The sequence below is a fragment of the Pyrenophora tritici-repentis genome, chromosome 1 (genome assembly GCF_003171515.1).
Source record: "Pyrenophora tritici-repentis strain M4 chromosome 1, whole genome shotgun sequence".
NCBI lineage: Eukaryota > Fungi > Ascomycota > Dothideomycetes > Pleosporales > Pleosporaceae > Pyrenophora > Pyrenophora tritici-repentis.
Window position 1 is genome coordinate 1,153,140 of NC_089390.1, and position 15,885 is coordinate 1,169,024.

Sequence of the window (15,885 nt, forward strand, 5' to 3'; positions counted from 1 at the left end):
CGCCAAGGAGAAGGAGGAGAGCTCCGAAGAATCTGATGAGTCCTCCGAGGACGAAGAAGAGTCTGAAGAGAAGCCCAAGGCCAAGAAGCTTACCAGTGCAGAGAAAAAGGCTGCAAAGATTGCCAAGAAGGCTGAGGAGGACCCTGAGCAGGAACGTGTCGACATCTCGGGCTTCTCGTTTGCACTCAACCCTGATGTGTTCTCTGGCCAGAACCCGCAATCAGACGAGGACAAGAAGGAGTGGGCTCAGGATGAGGCAGAGGTTCGCGCTGCCTGTGAGCACCTTACGGCCGAGGTCATTCCCCGCTTGATGCAGGAGATCAAGGAGGGCGATGTTGGCTTCCCCATGGACGGTCAGTCCCTGAGCAGCCTGTTGCACAAGCGCGGTGTAAATATCCGCTACCTTGGAAAGCTTGCTGAACTTGCCGACAAGCCCGAACCAAGGCTTCAGGCTCTTAAGCGTCTGGTAGTCCAGGAGATGATTGCACGTGGCTTCAAGCACTTTGCCAACTCGAAGCTTCGCAACGTGTCTGCACCATTCGCCGCGCCAGCTGCCGCACACCTCCTCAACTGCCTGCTCGGTGCTGAAGTGAGCGCCAAGCCTGTTGCTGAGTGCGACAACAGCCTCAAGGCAATGTATCCCGATGACGACTTTAGCTTCGAGAAGCTCACCCCTGAGTTGTTGAAGAAGGAGGTTGTCGACCAGGTCGCCCTACGATTTAGGTTCGACTTGGGCGAGTCGTGGATTGAACCTGGCAAGGAGCTCCAGATGCTTCGTGAGGTCTCCCTCAAGCTGGGTCTGCAATTGGAGAGCAAGCAATACGCCTTTACCAAGGAGGCCTTGGCCAGCAGTACTCCCGCCGAGAAGCCTGCCGCTCCCCAGACCAACGGCCACAGCACTTCGAGCAAGAAGAAGAAGAACAAGACGACGCCGCCAGTTCGCGCTGCTAGCCCAACCGTCACCCTTGCTCCTCAGACGTTCCACGCCGACGACATCCTAAACATTGTCCCTATCATCAAGGAGGCTTCGCCCAAGAGCTTGTTGGCTGAAGAGGCACTCGAGGCTGGCCGCATGTCCCTGGCCCAGGACCAAAAGGAACTTGGTCAGGAACTCCTCCTTGAGTCTCTGCAGCTACACGAGCAAATCTACGGCGTGCTCCACCCCGAGGTAGCCAAGGCTTACCACACCCTGTCGAACCTACTCTTCAACCTGGACGACAAGGTCTCGGCGCTTGAATTGGCCCACAAGGCTGTCATTGTCTCCGAGCGCACGCTTGGTGTTGACCATGCCGACACGGTGCTTGCCTACCTCAACCTTGGACTATTCGAGCATGCCTCGGGTAACACCAAGGCTGCTCTCACCTACCTGCGTCATGCGCTTGAGCTTTGGAAGATCATCTACGGCCCCGGCCACCCCGACTGTGTCACAACAATCAGCAATGCCGCCGTCATGTTGCAGTCACTACCTCAATACCACGAATCCCGTCTGTGGTTTGAAGCGGCCCTTGCCATCCATGAAGAGCTTTTTGACCGGAAATCAATCAGCACAGCCAACATGCTCTTCCAGACTGCCCAGGCCGTCGCTTTCGACAAGGACATGCGTGGTGGTGTCAACCGCATGCGCGAGTCGTACAATGTCTTCAAGGAGGTGCTTGGACCAGACCACAGCACCACGAAGGAAGCTGAGGGCTGGCTCGAGCAGCTCATCCACAGTGCTGTGAACCAACTCAAGGCTGCACAACTCCCTTCAAATGCCAAGGGACGCGTTCGCATGCAACTCCCTGCCACGAGCAGTACCGCCGCCTCTAGTAGCCAACGGGGCGCAGTTGACCAGCGCAAGATTGAGGACCTTCTCAAGTACATTGAGGGAGAGACGCAGAAGACGCCTTCCTCGAAGAAGAAGACGCAGACAAACCCCAGGAAGAGGACACACTAGTTTGGATGCTAGTGTAGTCCCATTTTATCGCCTTCTGAAGCCGTTGCGCTTCTGCATGATCTTTGGCGTGGTTGCATTATTGGAGTTTTGGTTCGGGCACGCGGACGGTTACGTACCGGTCGCTACAGGATAGATCGACCGGACGGACAGGAAAAGCAGGGTGTATATGACTGGCTGGTAGATACCGGGTAACATATGGATGATGAATGACTGTACTGATATCAATGCAATATCTCCTCTTCAACCTTATGCTGCCGGACTGGCGAAGTGAGTTTACGTCCTGAGAAGTTTACAGAGCTGTAAATATGAACAGCAATCAACGGTTGTCGTATTACTCGATTGGGGAACAATAGGATACGAATGGCAGTCATGTGCATGAGACGTTAATTAATGCCAAAGCTCGGCACATTATCCTCCGAACTATGACCCCTCCATAGCTATACAAGCCCCGCCATACACCCGTAACAAAACACCAGCTTACAACACAATTACAATGGCATCCCCAAACCAAGGCCCTCGCCGAGTCGGACAATGGCTGTACCTGAAGCCTGAATGTATCGAAGACTACAAGAAATGCCATGCAGCAGTGTGGCCCGAGGTCCTTGAACAAATCAAAGATTCCAACATCAAGGATTGTATGTCCTGTTCTTGTATACCCTACTCTGCTAACTCCCCAGACTCCATATACCTGTCCATGACACCCCGACCAACGCTATTCGCGAGCTTCAAGTACGTGGGGAACGCCTTTGACGAGGACATGGCGCGCATGGCTGCGAATAAGAAGGTGCAGGAGTGGTGGACCATGACGGATGGTATGCAGGAGAGCCCGGTGGAGGGGGCAAAGGGGAGTGCGACAGGACCAGGGTGGTGGGGACAGACCGAGGAGGTATTCTATGTGGAGTGAGGGCAAAAATTGAAATAACTGGTATCAAACATGACTTATTATCCTCCGCGCAAGTCCCATCCACCACGCATGCGTGGCCAAACGTCTCCAAGAATGCCTTCCATGCTTCGGCTAACTCTTCCCCTACAACGGCTCGTAGTCTGCGCTCGTGTCGCCAATCCATCCAAACCACAGCGAAATCACAGTGTTTGCTACCACCCACACACCTACATATCCCAGTGCGCCGACAAACTCGGTGCCCTTCAGTGTCATGCACTTTTGCACGTTTCCGATGAATAGGAACGTGTTCAAGATGATTGTCTGCTGAATGAGTGTGCGCGTCCTCTTGCTGAAGTTGAAGAAGTTGTGCTCAAACGTCTGGGTGAGCGTTGCAGTCGAAGGATCAAACTCCTCAACCGGCGTCTCGGCACCGGGAAGCGGCTGGGCGGCAAACGAAGGGTCGAGCAGGAAGGCTTTGGCAGCGGTGCCAACGATGAGCGTCTTGCAGGCTAGCGAGACGGGGGTTTCGAGATGCGCGTCCTCAAGAGTGGAAATGTCGAAGAATTGAACCAGAAAGAGGTTGAGGTAACCAGTCTTCAGTCCGCTCCACAGTACAACGACGTATACGCCGGCAGCCAACAGTACGCTCGACAGCTGCACCTGAATGCTGTTAAGCAGAAAGCGGTTGCGTAGGGGCGCGTTGCTCTTGTGGACGATTGAGCGCGGGCGCAAGAGGTACGTGGGCACGGCATAGGACGCGATTTCGATGAAGAGGTCGACGACACTTGTCACGGTCGTGATCTCGTAAAAGGTATTGATCAAGTACGTGTAGGGCGCGTACGTGAGGACGACCAGAGCCATGACATCAATGACTGCGGTTGTTAGCTAATTCTATATGCAGTGCGATTACCTTACAGTCGTAGTTGAAGAACCAGGCCAGTCCGACAGTCAAGCAGCGCATGGCAATTCGCGCCGCAGGAGAGTAAAACGACGTGATGTCGTTCTCAGTCGGGACCCTGCTAATAGCCCCGAGCTCCGAGGCCAGGAAATTCGATGTAAACTCCCATAGCAGCGCGTTGATGCCCAGGTTCAGTGTAATGAGAATTGGCACGCGCAGGGCTGCTGGGAGGCGCGATCGCACTGGCTTGGGCGCGTGAGGTACTACCTCTGGCGCCTCGCGCTCGATGACTGCAACGGGTGGCATTTGCGGTGTTCGAATGTGAGCGGTAAGGAATGACACGATGTGGGATGAGGTGGTGTTTGAGTGATGACAGGTGCTAGGTGTGCAACTTTGTTTTGGCCTGCGTCATTGCGCTTCACGTCCGTGCACAGCCCTCTGAAATATGCATTCACGCAGCATTGTTGATTATGTCATCATAAAGTGATATTGACGCGTAGGGTTTAATAGCACAGTGTTTTTGGGCATTAACATAGAAAGCGAAGTCGATATCGTAAGTTACAGTGTTCAGCATCCCATACCGTATCATGACTAGATGAGATACCTAAAGTCTCCCATCATCTTCTTGCCCTCCTCGACACTTACGCCCTCCGTTGCTGCGGTTTGCTCTGCAACATCTCCATGTACAACCCAGGCATCTACACCGTCGTCTAGTCGCTTGTTCAAGCGCACCAAGATGACTCTGAAGACGAAGCACCCCATGATTGTAACGCCAAACATGGCCGTGACAACGCCGTAGCTGTTTCGGTACCCGTTGTCCTTCATGTTCCACACATACGATCCAGCAATGTTGCCGAGTTGACTGAAGGCGTTGATCATGGCAATGGCCACTGCGCGCTTGGCCGGGGGACGAGGGAAGGAGGATGAAATCCAGGAGTAGAATACGATAAAGCCAGCGTAAGATGAAGCCTGTAGGAAGAGAGCAACGTAGCGTGCTGCTGTGTGTGATGTCGCCATTGAAATTGCGAATCCCACGATGCCAACCATAATGGGCCCGACAATGTGCCAGAAGCGCTCTTGTTGGCGATCAGCGTGCCAGGCATTAATAAGACTGACAATGCAAGCAAAGGCCCACGGCGGCGCACTCATGAGGAGCGTGGTGATGTATCCGAATCCGAGAGTTTTGGTGAGGGTCGGGAAAAAAGCGTTGAACGACAGTCCGATAACATATGCCGTAAACGTCAACATCATAACGTAAATCTTGAGATCCTTGACAGCCATGAAGAATCCAGCAAAGGCGGACTGCTCAGACGAGTCCTCGTCGGCTTCTCCCACGTCCTCGGTCATTCGTAGAACCGCCACCGCCCGCTCTTCTTCGGTGAAACCACGCGAATTATGAGGAAGATCCGGAAGAACGAATACAGCTGCAATAGCAATAGCCATTGTAACTGCCCCCTCGATCCAGAAGAGCCAACGCCATGCTCTGTGCCCTAGAGTTCCCTCCATGTTGCCTAGAACGGCTGCTCCAACGAGTGAACTGAAGGCGTTTGAGATGAGGTTTCCACAGAAAAGGATGGCGTTTCGAAGTGTGAGCTCGCGTCTCGTATACCATTTGGATAAAATCAGAAGGGCTCCAGGCTATTATAGTTAGAACCAGCAATACTTATATAGGGGTAGGGTATTTACCAAAAAAGCTGCCTCGACAAAGCCAATCATGAAACGAATGGCCACCATGCCGGAAAAGCTGTTGACATTACCACTCAGGGTACTAATCATGCCCCAGATCTAGGATAACGTCAGCATGTATCCAACTACCGCTGATATCAATGGCACTTGTGTAGCTCAAAAGTTCATGTATCCAACTATCGTGGGAACCCATGACACCTCGTCTACCCAGAAGCCCATGTATCCAACAACGCTCAGAACGCTCCAACTTACAAGCATTACAACGCCAATGTATAACGACGGGCGTGGTATCCGGTTGATGATCATATTTGACGGGACCTGCATCAAAATATACCCAACATAGAGAATACTTAGGCATGTCGAGTATTGGGTAGCGGTAAGACCGAGATCTTCTTCGAACCCACCCAGACGCGCTGCTGCGATGTTGTTCCTGTCGAGATCTGGAAAGTCAGAAAAGCTCACGTGACGAAGTTGGGACCGTACAATTCATGATATAGATCAAAACAAACAGCGAACATCGTATGTCCAGCTTGCGTTTCAGCGTCTTCTCAACCTGCTGTCGTCGTTCGGGGCTCATGTTGGCGGCCAGTCCACCAGCCTTCCTGTGGTGCTCTTCGACATGAGCCGCATCGTGGGTGGAAATCTTCTCCTGCTCGTACTGGGTCGCCATCTTAAAATTCTTGCACGCGACGGACGGAGAACAACAATCCATCAAACGTATGGGGCCCCTCTATATATTGCAGCCGGAGATGCCTCCAACTGATCCACTCCGGTGCGGGCCTCCAGATTATACCACCATACCCCACTGTCTTGGCTCGACCAACACCGTTACATCATGGCATCCCAGCCATCTCAATTTTCCTCGTGGCGGCGTAGTAACTAAGCGCATACGCGAGTGGAGATCAGCTACTAGATAAGCTCCTCCCCACATTAGCTGGAGGCTTCATTGGGCATCAGATCCTTGACCAGCACTTGGCTCGGGAACTCGGCGACGGTTACCGATATGAAATGCGATGCTATCTAACCTACTTCTAAAGCCGGCTCGGATCTTGTCGGCGTATGAACAGAAGCCGCGCTGTACGGTAATGCAGAATCCCAACAAGTGTCTTGTCAGATTGAGCCGCATCCCATGTCGCATAACGCTTAGGCCATCCGTCCCGTGTCGAGCGTGCCTTTGCCGGGGTATGACTGTGGAGAATTCGACATTTTGCCCCAGACTGGCTGCTCATTGCAGCGGTAATAGCCATCTTTTTCCGCTCACATGAGCCGCAACTTCACCGTCTGCATGAATGCGAATTATCGGAATGTCATGCGTTGAGAAACTAGTATCAAAGTAAAGTACGTGTTTGGTTCACTAGCTACGGCGGCTTATGTTATCGCTCGACATCGTATCCCAGAAACCCCTCTAGCTGTTCACAATCATTCTGCTCTTAGCTTTTGATATTCCATTAATGCTCCTATCCGCGCAGCCTGTCCATCATTGGGAGCGATGCGATGATTTGTAAGGTTCTTGTTCAGGCGCCCCAATCTTCCCTTATCGAGAAGAGGATCATGTCCGCTTGAGACAGGCTTTTAAGTCGGCCCTTATTACATTGTACGCTTGTGCAAGTTCAAATTTGATCTAGTTAAAAGGAAGTGGCTTTTCTGGTTATATTTCATCTCCAATCTCGGTACCGTTGAATTTGAAGGCGTAGGTTGCGACGACATTTCTGATCATACCGGCTGCGATGCGGGCAGTGGCTTCATCGGCGCCCTTGACTGTGATGGAGGTGGTGTGGCAGGTCTATCCATATCTTGAGATTTCTTGCGTGGCCACGGTGTTGATTGCACGATCTGAGACTGTACAATCTCTTCGAGTCCTTCAGAGGAGACGTCTGAGCCGTAGTCGGATGATGCCGCAGACTTACCCTGCGATAGTGACGGGGTAGCAGGCACATTCATCTTCAGGGATGGTGTCTTCGGTAGCTGAATGCGCGCACGGCTTGGGATTGCAAAATCTTGTTCAAAACTTCAATATCAGAATAAGGTATAAATGGTCCGTTGATAGATGTCATTTGGTTCGTGGGGGATGAAGGAGTGAAAGGAGGACGCTGGATGACGTGAGCTACTAATTAGCTCCAACATGCGGAGACGCACGGACTTGGCGGGCCGCGTTGCATCGCATGTCGAACTTGTACGCACTAGGCTACGCTTCTCATGCTTCCCATGTGCAATCGCTTGAATTCGACCACGACTCTACATTACAGATACAGCTACTCCACCGTACTCTTGGTTCTCTCTGCTTTTTCCGACTTGCTAATAATGTACCACGCGTGAATGATTCCTGGTATCCAGGCGAGACAGCATAATGCAATGTTGATGAAGAGGTCGGCGGTGCAGCCTCGCTTGATGGCAACGGATACAAATGGCAGCCATATAGCGAGGAAGTAGAGGAGGACATCGCTCTATGTTCGATTAGAAGGCTCCCTAACAGTAGATTGGCATACTAACTGTGCTGGATGGCATGGTTACGGATATGATGGGACTATTGTAGTCATAAAACCCCTTTGAAAACGTTGGAAAACGACGCCTTTGTATTCGGCTGGACAATGTTTGATGTTTACTGTTATTTATCTTCGCTGCCACGAGCTGACGACGCTAAAAACCGGAAACCTGGCTTCTCCATTGCATCATATTTGATCAGAATGCCGCACCAGCCGCAAGCCGAGGCGCTACGACAGGGGTGCATTACTGTCTACGAATAGGAGCAGCGCCACACTGACGATGCACAATGTGGCGCACGTGTCTGGTGTTGAGACTATATACATTGCCGATTATCCGGAAGACTCTACCGACCGACTAATAAGTGCCGGTATTGAGAACCCTCCACCAACGGTTTCCAGACCTTGTTCTTGCCGTCGAAATGAACGTAAGCTGCGCCAAGCCCAAAATGCCCCAGGCCAGAGACAAGGATAAGCGCTCTCACACCTCTATCGGCACGCCTAGCTATCATAAGAAATAATAGAAATGATACTATACCGATTGAAGCCCAAACCTTCGATGGAAGTCGCACAACGACACCCGCAGGGGTCCATATCTTCTCATGCGCATAGGCCACACTATAAGCACCGAATGCTGCTACGCAGATATACATTGCACCCCGGTTAACTGGGAAATAGGGCATAGGGATAAAGCGGAATATAAAGCGGTGGAGGTATGAAATGACAACGGGTACGCTCGCAAGAAAGGCAGCTGTGTGGTAGACGTCGCCATCGAAGTGTCGTACTACACCTGGTAGGAACCAAGCTAGTATAAGCGATGTCCCTCCCAAATGTACCCAGTTCTTGTATATGAATGGGTGCGTAAAAATCGTGTATCTGTAGCGGCCAACGATGTGAACAAAATTAGCCTGGGAGAACAGACCGGAGCGTCGCAGCGCATGGATAACAGTGCTGAAGCCGATAATGCCGATTGTAAGCTTGTCAAGGTCTTGCCATGCTATTTTGATGCCGTCTCTGATGACTGTGGGAGTGAGAAGCCAGGAATCTGAATTCTCTGCGCGACTGGGTTGTAGCGCTGCGGACGATATAGCATCGCCGTAGTTGATATACATGTAGGCAAACACGCCATAGGTGGCAACAACAGTAGCAATCGACCAGATGCCAGGCCACACGAGCTTGGCCCGTTCGTACACGATACGTGTACCATTAATGCTTTGATCCAACTCAGTGAACTCGCGAGGTCGATCCTTGTCCGGCAGTCTCTTACTTTCGACTTTGGCACCCGTGGGAATGGCCTCGGCAGTGGACGTGGCCTTGGCTGCAGACGTAACCTTGATTTTAGACGGGTTACTCGGTGGTGTACCCTTCGTTCCAGCTTTGCTTGGAGGAAGCACAAGTTTCCGAGAGGGCGGATTGGGTTTTGGATTACTAGGCGGAGATGATTTTGAGGCAAACCGGGTTTGTGAGGATATGCGCGAGCCCGCGGCGAAGCCAATATTTGCACTTTTCAGCAACGATATGCTTGCTCTAGAGGCGCATCTCGTCGAGGCGAGCAGCTGAATCGGAATAAAGTACATGGCTCGCGGCACGGACGTGGGGGTACCCGCGGTGCGGAGGTTGGAGAGCGTGGGTTGTGTTTGGCAGTGTCGAACTCGCTTCGTTAGGCGTTACCCTCTCACGTGACGTCAAATTATCACATACTCACATAAGCATGGGTACGACATGCTAGTGTACAAAGGTCACTTGGACGCCAGACATGTATTAGGTGCTTATCACACTGTCATGTATTTCATGTCACCTAGGTGTTAGCATCTCAAGTCACTTTTCGATTATTACTAAAATACCCAGGGGTTAGACCAATTCACAGTCCACCATGGACGTTTGGAAGGATACAAGGACGGATACAGGAGTACAAGGGACAGGCATGGAAGGTATGGCCGTTAGATGATCAACGCTAAAAGACAAACGGTGCGTGGGAGGCTATGGTACAACTGGAACGAAAACATGAGTGAATACACGGTGAATGGGCTTCGGCTTCGAAATGATCTATTCTGGTCGATAGCCGCACCTTACAGACAAGGCGAGGAAATGAAACTATCTCGGGAAGGGTGAGGTGAGGTGAAGGGCAACTAAGTTATGGGCTGAGCGGGATGGATGTGCAAGCGAAACGCAAAAAGGTGGTACTATCAGGGGCGTTGAAAGGAAGGGGATGGCATGTAGTAATAACATAAGACATTCGGCATCATGGTGTCGCATTATCATGAGAAGGGCAGTGAGGTGTGCTCAAAAGAAAACCTAGAAAATAATCAGCGTCCCTACTGGGGTAGCGCCTTCACCATCCAACTCCGAAAGGCTTTGGCCTTACTTCCTGTGGCCTTGCTCGCTTGTGCATCCAGATGACTTGCGGCTGTAAAGGCTTCGACGACGCTCATGGCGTTTGCTTCCTCGTCCTCGTTGAAGGTGATTAGGTCCAGGAACTGGCGCAGTACAATGGACCCGAGCTTGGCGTGTGCTTGTTCGACGTAGTCGGTGTTTACCGTCTCGGCAGACGTTCGTGCAATGACGCTCCACCCGTCGGGCTTTAGGGAGGCTTGTCGGGCTAGTAGGCGCTCGCTCGACGCTAGGAGAATAAAGGCACGCACGATGGCGTCCTTGTTTGTCGTGTGCTCGGGCGAAACGTCGAGCACCTCTAGGAAGTCGTCTAGCGATGCGGTGCCGATGAATGTGTGGCGGTGCTTGTACTCCAGGTCGCGCTCCTGCTGGATCGTGGAGGCAGGCCCGGACTTTTTCGGTAGCCGCTTGGGTGTTGATGGGTGGAGGGAGCGGGTGGTAGTGGGGCTGGAATGGCGGGGGTTGTCGCCTGTAGCATTGGGCGTCTTGATGGGGAGGCCGAGCGAGATTCTGCGCTGGTGTGTGTTTGCGGGGCGCTGGGGCTTTGATGTGTTTGCTTGCAGCTGCAACAGGCCTTCGTTGGTCTTGGCACGCAGCGGCAGTGTCCGCGACGCCCGCTGGGCACTGGCGATGCGTGATTCGATGGTGGGGGTAGAGGGGGTTCGGAGGTGCGAGGGTCGTCGCTTCTGCATGGATACGGCGTCTTCACTGTCGCCCTTGAGTGATGGCGACTTTTGCAGGTCGTCGTAGCAAAAGTAGTCGGGCGACGGGCCGTCTTCCTTTATTCGGTCCAGCGAGTAAAGGACAGGCTCTTCGAAGAGGGTGGCATCCGTAGACAGGCCGAGGGCGTCGGCTGGGTCGATGGCTCGGGTGCGCGGGCTGTTGCGGGGACTTGCAAATTTGAGGCTGTTGACGTCGGCGGGCATGACCCAGTGCTGCACGCCCTGCTGTTGGCGCATCTCGTGCTTGAGCTTGCCCTCGAGCGCGCTTTCCGTGTCGCTGGCAAAAGAGAAGCGTCGCGATGGCGAGCGTTGCGGCGAGCCGGGCTGTTGTTGTGTGTCGTACCCCGCATTGCGCAGGGCGTTGAGGATGGAGCTGTCCCCGCGGTCGAGGTAGAGTAGGCCGGTTCTCCACATGGTCGTTTGTCGTCGATGAGGGTTCCTGCTGTGTGCGAGTAGTCGACCCAACAGTCACCCTCTAGAGTCTTGTCGGACGCGGACAGGGAGGCGCGATGAGCCGCTGCCCTAGCTTTAGTACTTGTTGACAGTATGCGGGTGATCGAGCTGGCCGGCGCTAGAACCCGCTACACCGCCATTTTGCTCATTGTGGTCATCGGGTGAAAAAGTTTGCCGCTGCAGTGTCTCTTACATCTTTGCGGCCTAAAGGCATGCATCTCGTCTTTTATCGTCCTTCACACCCAATCATGTCGCCAGGATAGCCCCATCTGTCGTCTCTGATTGGCTTCAAATCAGACACATTCCACCACCCTGTACCTGCATCCCCATCATCGCCTTGGAGTGTAGCGTCGACAACACCCTCGTATGCCGACTCATTCCGGCTGCGGACGACTGCGGCTACATCGTGTCGTGCGCGCCTGGCGTGATCGCGAAGCATTAATGACGTGGTAGCAGTCCCACTTGTAATTCCACTTGCGCAGGGCTGAGCAGGTGAAGATATTTTGAGACCAGCTGGTGGTGGATGTGGGTGGGGTAAACCACAAAATCCTCGACACGCGCACAACCCCCCACGTGATGATGCAGCGCTAGCACCCACCCGCGGCTGTGAAGGTCATTGTTTCAGACTTCTCCGACGTCAGGGCCGAGGATGTGTCCTTGGCAGTGCATGGAAATGCGACGAAGTGGATAGAAGTCGTACATACAATGGTAACGTGCCAGCAACACCAGTGCATGCATGCATGACCTGCACATGTGGGCTTCCAAACACTGCCTGACGACGCGTCCTGCCTACGTGACAACTAGACCTAATCCTTCAGCATACATGATACCTGTTCTCACTCGCCTCGAGTCACTCGACCCCGCAGTGACACGCTGATCGGCTCTTAATGGACCCAGGAGTTCGACCGCAGTTCGACCACAGTCCACCAGCAATCGCGAACGTGGCAACACAAATAGAAGTGCAGTAGTTAGCTCTATACGCTAGTTCCATATTTCAGTGCAAGTGGATACATCATATCAGATGGAAACAGTATATTATCCGACTAACCATGGACTAATCGCTACCAAGCCCTGGTTATGCATGCTCGCCTTGATAGCCGGAAAACCACCTGCAACTCTCCTCTAGAAGGTGGGATAACACACCGACTTAGAGCATCCACATACACTTCTTCTTCTTCTTCTTCTTCTTCTTCTTGGCACCGCACTGAAAGTCCCTGTTACAACAATGGCTTTTTCCAGGATTTCAAGTTGCTACATAGTGAACAAGTCAGTGAGAGTGTATACTGGAGACGAGACATCGCGTATACTAAGCCCCGTCTTTAAGACAACCCGGAATTGGCACACGACCGACAGCTACATAGTTTAGTAGCTATTTTGTCAATTGCGTAGATAGATGTATCAACGTACGTATATCTACAGCCATTGCTGCTGTAACAAATACAGCTAGCATGATGCTGGTCTTCATGTCGGCTATGAGAGGCTGGTTGATGCAGGGCTTGTGTGTAGTGGGTAGTGATTAGGTATGGAAGTGAGGCAGCTGTTGATAGGCAAGGATGATAGTTCGAGATGTTGTGTTGGTCTGGCAGCAGAGAAAACTAACATTAAATACACCTACGAAAGGGGGCTCAAGAACAGAATGCGCCCCCTGAGATTATGATGAGCCATACGGCGACACTGGATCGAGAATAGGTGCTTACAAGTAAGCATAGAGGAGGAGTTCAGGGTGTAAACGGGATATTTAAGAGACAGATCATGCGGGCAAGTTTGATGAGCCGAAAGGCGGAGGGCAGAGTACGAGCTTACTCTGACTTGACAAGTTTAGGCCTGCTCAGCGTCAGAGGATATCATCTTCATAATATGGGATGCGAGTAGCAACCGACGCCTTCACGTTACTCCCACTGCGTTTATAGAACCGGAACTGACCTTGGAAATGAGTACGCAGGCTATCCTTCCACTAAGAGAATTTGTCAAGATGTAGACCTCAGTCAATTCACACAAAGAGTTTGCTAGCTCTGTTATCCATATTCTTCTTAACATCCTTTGATGAGGGAGGCGGGAATGCAAGGGTAACGTTACCTCCACGCGTATTCGCCACAACACCATCGTCCGAATCACAAGTTGTATGCCTTGAACCATGAAATCGCATACCCACAAACATAGGTTTCAGCACACTGCTTAAACCATTAAACTGTATACCCGTAAACACAGGATTCAGTTCTATCCTTAAACCATCAAATCGCATCCACAAACACAGGATTCAGCACATTGTCGCCTCATAACACAACCTATGCAGTATTACCAAACACCAGCAAAGTCTAACAGTGGTTGCCAGGTAGTCACGTGGTCCTGCTAGACAGATACATATGTACTTACATGTAAGTGGCTGGTGCTAGCGGCCTAGAACAGTCGTCCGCTTCTGTTCACTTACAGACCTTTGGTGGGGCAATAAGACATGCATCGTCTGCCTCGTGCGCTGTAAGCGTTGTCATCAAGCGTTGTCGCTAGCCATACTACGAACTACCTGAATGCAATCTATTGCTTGCAGACGACTCAGCCTGTGGTCGCCCTCAGCGAAAAGTCAGCGCGGCACGAGCAAATCCACAGGTTGTACCACGGTCGAATAGCACACTGACGCGTACCATGCATGGAGCTTAGGTGCTATCAGACTCTGCCACATATACACCGCTCCGCCGCTGCAAGCTAACCAAGCGTCAACTTTGTTGTCCCTCGCCTGACGTGTTGTTTTGCACGCGTCGAGTGGGCAACAGCTCTCAAAAAACCTTTCTTTTCTCACGGCCATGGCAATGTAAAAGAAGCCTGTCCGCTGCCAGCGAGTAGGAGCAGGTGGCGGATGTTGCATGGCTTTCCCTCGGCCTGTAGGCGTTACGGCGTGGTAACGGTAGCCATGCACCATCAACGGCCCGGGCCCGCCGAGCGAACCATAATCCTTGGCGTAAACAAACTTGGTCAGCCCGGAGAGGAGCTACCTCTGAGCGGATTATTTGAGACTATCGGTGCAGACTTGTTGCAACCGTCTCTCTAGACTCAATTGACATTTCTACCAAAAGAAAAACTGAAACAATCATCTATACCCCACTCTCACCGCTTGCATCTCTTTTCATCCCGAGTCAGCTCCGCTGATGTTTCTGCCTTCTGTCTCGCTACTCCGCTGCCGGTAGCACCCACCACGTGTTGTTTGATTGTTGCCATAATACACAGTCATGGACGACGGTCCTCCTCCCCCGCCGCCTCCCCATGGTGCAAACCCAAAGACGACGGGAGGTAGCCATGCACCCCCTCCAGAGCCCCCACCGAGCGGCGGTCTGCCCCCGGGCAACTACGACATCTTCGTTATACCGCCACATTCGTCGGGCGGCGGCTTCATATACCTGCCCAGCTTGGGTGTGCAGCAAAACAGCTTCATTGCAGGAGTGCTGAGCACCATAGTGAGTCTCGTGCTCTGGCAGGCTGTGGAGCCTCATGCCAAGCAATACTTTTTGATTGTGAGGCAGGGCGTGTCAACGGGTGGCAATGGTGTCATAGCGCTGGCGATGATGATGCTGGTTGCTGGCTGGGTTGTCGGTCAGACACAAGCTGGCGGCCGATTTAGTCGGAGTGGTAGATATGGGCCAGGGCCAAATAGTGGAGCGGGCGGAGCTGGTGCTGGGGCGGGTGATGGTACACAAGGCGGCGGCCCGAGCTACCAACGTGCACCTCCACCACCGCCTCCCAATGGCGGCTTCCCCGGCGGCGCTCAAAATCACGGAGGCTGGGGCGGATATCGACAATACGGCGCCTCATCACCGCCTCCTCAAGACGACGTGCCTCCTTTCGACGAAGAGGCTGAACGAGCCGAGGAGGAGCGGAAACAAGCAGAGGAAAAGGAGAGACTGCGGAAACAGGAAGAGGAGCGCAGACGAGCCGAGGAAGCCAAGAAAAAGCAAGAAGAGGAAGAAGCTGAACGCAAGCGCGCCGAGGAGGCAGAGAAGAAGCGGAAGCACGAGGAAGAGCTCAAGAGGGCGGAGGAGGCAAAGAGGAAGGAGGACGAGGAGCGTAAGCGCGCCGAACAAGAGCGTAGGCGTGCTGAAGAAGAACGCAGACGTATCGAAGAGGAGCGCAGACTGGCCGAGGAGGCAAAGAGGCGAGTCGAGGAGAAGAGGCTGGCCGAGGAAGCCAGACAACAACGTGAGGCCGAGGAGAAGAGGAGAGCCAAGGCAGCTAGGAAGAAGCGCGAGGCCGAGGAGCAAAGGCTAGCTGAAGAAGCCAGGAAGAAGCGCGAGGCCGAGGAGCAAAGACTAGCTGAAGAAGCTAGGAAAAAGCGTGAGGCCGAAGAGCAACGACTAGCTGAGGAAGCTAGAAGGAAGCGCGAGGCCGAAGAGCAGAGACTGGCTGAAGAACGGAGATTGGCTGAAGAGGCCCGCAAGAAGCGCGAAGCT

At 52.8% G+C, this 15,885-nt stretch overlaps 9 protein-coding genes across 9 annotated transcripts; 2 read left to right on the top strand and 7 right to left on the bottom strand.

Annotated features, from left to right (window-relative positions):
* Nucleotides 1-1,072: 1,072 nt before the first annotated feature.
* PtrM4_004470 (uncharacterized protein) lies at nt 1,073-1,936 on the top strand (the record flags this gene model as incomplete). Its single annotated transcript, XM_066102728.1, has 1 exon — nt 1,073-1,936. The coding sequence occupies one exon, from the start codon at nt 1,073-1,075 to the stop codon at nt 1,934-1,936; it is 864 nt and encodes a 287-aa protein (XP_065964930.1).
* A 493-nt stretch (nt 1,937-2,429) lies between these two features.
* Nucleotides 2,430-2,840, top strand: PtrM4_004480 (uncharacterized protein; the record flags this gene model as incomplete). The annotated part of the gene is made up of 2 exons (XM_001930466.1): nt 2,430-2,571; nt 2,614-2,840. 2 exons carry the CDS (start codon nt 2,430-2,432, stop codon nt 2,838-2,840), a joined length of 369 nt encoding a protein of 122 aa, XP_001930501.1.
* A 123-nt stretch (nt 2,841-2,963) lies between these two features.
* PtrM4_004490 (uncharacterized protein) lies at nt 2,964-4,023 on the bottom strand (the record flags this gene model as incomplete). The annotated part of the gene is made up of 2 exons (XM_001930467.2): nt 2,964-3,691; nt 3,735-4,023. The coding sequence occupies 2 exons, from the start codon at nt 4,021-4,023 to the stop codon at nt 2,964-2,966; spliced, it is 1,017 nt and encodes a 338-aa protein (XP_001930502.1).
* A 279-nt stretch (nt 4,024-4,302) lies between these two features.
* Nucleotides 4,303-6,073, bottom strand: PtrM4_004500 (UhpC, Sugar phosphate permease; the record flags this gene model as incomplete). Its single annotated transcript, XM_001930468.2, has 5 exons — nt 4,303-4,308; nt 4,363-5,355; nt 5,404-5,502; nt 5,656-5,843; nt 5,920-6,073. 5 exons carry the CDS (start codon nt 6,071-6,073, stop codon nt 4,303-4,305), a joined length of 1,440 nt encoding a protein of 479 aa, XP_001930503.2.
* Nucleotides 6,074-7,051: 978 nt separating this feature from the next.
* PtrM4_004510 (uncharacterized protein) lies at nt 7,052-7,344 on the bottom strand (the record flags this gene model as incomplete). The annotated part of the gene is made up of 2 exons (XM_066102729.1): nt 7,052-7,186; nt 7,249-7,344. The coding sequence occupies 2 exons, from the start codon at nt 7,342-7,344 to the stop codon at nt 7,052-7,054; spliced, it is 231 nt and encodes a 76-aa protein (XP_065964931.1).
* Nucleotides 7,345-7,655: 311 nt separating this feature from the next.
* On the bottom strand, nt 7,656-7,908 carry PtrM4_004520 (Pmp3 domain containing protein; the record flags this gene model as incomplete). The annotated part of the gene is made up of 2 exons (XM_066102730.1): nt 7,656-7,847; nt 7,894-7,908. The coding sequence occupies 2 exons, from the start codon at nt 7,906-7,908 to the stop codon at nt 7,656-7,658; spliced, it is 207 nt and encodes a 68-aa protein (XP_065964932.1).
* Nucleotides 7,909-8,364: 456 nt separating this feature from the next.
* PtrM4_004530 (GlpG, membrane protein) lies at nt 8,365-9,460 on the bottom strand (the record flags this gene model as incomplete). The annotated part of the gene is made up of 3 exons (XM_066102731.1): nt 8,365-8,372; nt 8,422-9,149; nt 9,210-9,460. 3 exons carry the CDS (start codon nt 9,458-9,460, stop codon nt 8,365-8,367), a joined length of 987 nt encoding a protein of 328 aa, XP_065964933.1.
* A 738-nt stretch (nt 9,461-10,198) lies between these two features.
* Nucleotides 10,199-11,410, bottom strand: PtrM4_004540 (Herpes-BLLF1 multi-domain protein; the record flags this gene model as incomplete). Its single annotated transcript, XM_001930471.2, has 1 exon — nt 10,199-11,410. The coding sequence occupies one exon, from the start codon at nt 11,408-11,410 to the stop codon at nt 10,199-10,201; it is 1,212 nt and encodes a 403-aa protein (XP_001930506.2).
* Nucleotides 11,411-12,755: 1,345 nt separating this feature from the next.
* Nucleotides 12,756-12,914, bottom strand: PtrM4_004550 (uncharacterized protein; the record flags this gene model as incomplete). The annotated part of the gene is made up of 2 exons (XM_066102732.1): nt 12,756-12,802; nt 12,857-12,914. The coding sequence occupies 2 exons, from the start codon at nt 12,912-12,914 to the stop codon at nt 12,756-12,758; spliced, it is 105 nt and encodes a 34-aa protein (XP_065964934.1).
* Nucleotides 12,915-15,885: the final 2,971 nt, after the last annotated feature.